Here is a 1,355-nt window from a genome sequence, read left to right as displayed (position 1 = left end):
CAAAAAACTATTCAGTATGACAATATAAAACTGAAATAAACAATCTGATTAATCAAACAGTATTAAAGGAAACAGAACCACAGACTCGCAAGACGGAAGCTTTACCTCGGGCGTCATACACTTCCTGTGGAAATTGACAGTCGTGTTGCTGACCGTAAGATAGCCGATAACGTTGTCTGGCATTTGCGCGAAGATACGGGAATTCATGTAACCTGTAATAGACGGTGAACAGCGCGTGGCTAAGATCTCCTGTATGCTGTAATTGTTTCTTATGGGAAATGTATGATAAAGTCTGTGGTGAATTGTGTAGGAGGATGACCTGTTTTGACGTTAGAAGTAGAAATGACATTTCCTCAGGTTATTTTCATTATTCCTAGATTATGGCATATCATTTGACCCACGAATAACACCAAGGAAGTTCAACACAGGATACGAAGAACCTTAGAAGAAATGTCATAACGTATTGCAACCCGACTCTCAGTCATTATCACACGGCGACGCACCTTCTGCAACAGTGAGACGGTCAGCCTTGTTGATAGCACTGCAGCTGGTGAGCCATTTCTCCTGTCCAGCTGCGAGGTAAGATATCATCTGGAATCCCTCGCGAGTACCCCAGAGTGGTAGGTACACACCCCTTGCGTTTGCCTCTCTCACCTACAAAGGAAAGGCAATAAAAGGCGATTATTGTATGCTTGTGTCACAGGGTGTCCAAAGAGACGAATACTAATCAAGTATATCATTTATCACCATCGTAATAATAACTATCAAAAGTGTACAGGTCTTCATTGTCTTGTAAATAAGATTATGCCATTTCGACTCTAAACAAAAAAATCGAAAATCCGGAAATACTAATATTAACGATTATAATAAAACTTACTGATTCTGAAATGTGTCTAGCTTGAAATAAGTAAGATTATCAATTATTTTTTCTTGCATATATCAAATTGTTTTTTACACGAAAAGATAAACAAACCAGTAAATCTAGGATGATTCCAGCCTCTAAAAAAAAATGCCAACTGGAATATTTCAATTCGTCAAATTTCTTAATTTATTATATTATATGAACACAATATTCGTTTTTTTTATGCCTACAACACAGTATTATTTTTTTTATTCTAAAAAAAAAAGTTTTTTTCTTCAGTATAGTCAAAAGCGTAAAGGGAAAACGTAACACTTTTTACAATACATTTCTAGGCAGGAATTAATGACCCTCTTTCCATAATAATAATAATCTATTAGAGGATTTATTCGTCATTCTAAAGTATATCTAAAAATCCAGAGATGAAAGAAAATCCAGATTTGGAGAGGGAAAAAAATCTGAAGATGGGGAAAAAAACAAAAAAATCCTAATATGC

At 35.5% G+C, this 1,355-nt stretch overlaps 1 protein-coding gene across 1 annotated transcript in view; it reads right to left on the bottom strand.

Annotated features, from left to right (window-relative positions):
- LOC119586072 (gamma-glutamyl hydrolase-like) overlaps positions 1–1,355 on the bottom strand; it is a gene marked incomplete at its 5' end in the record, with an annotated part of 7,308 nt that overhangs the window by 4,125 nt on the left and 1,828 nt on the right. The window contains 2 exon segments of the mRNA XM_037934772.1: positions 106–212; positions 504–654. Coding sequence (XP_037790700.1) covers positions 106–212; positions 504–654 — 258 coding nt within the window.

The sequence above is a fragment of the Penaeus monodon genome, chromosome 20 (genome assembly GCF_015228065.2).
Source record: "Penaeus monodon isolate SGIC_2016 chromosome 20, NSTDA_Pmon_1, whole genome shotgun sequence".
Lineage (NCBI taxonomy): Eukaryota > Metazoa > Arthropoda > Malacostraca > Decapoda > Penaeidae > Penaeus > Penaeus monodon.
This window is presented reverse-complemented; position numbering and strand designations above follow the sequence as displayed.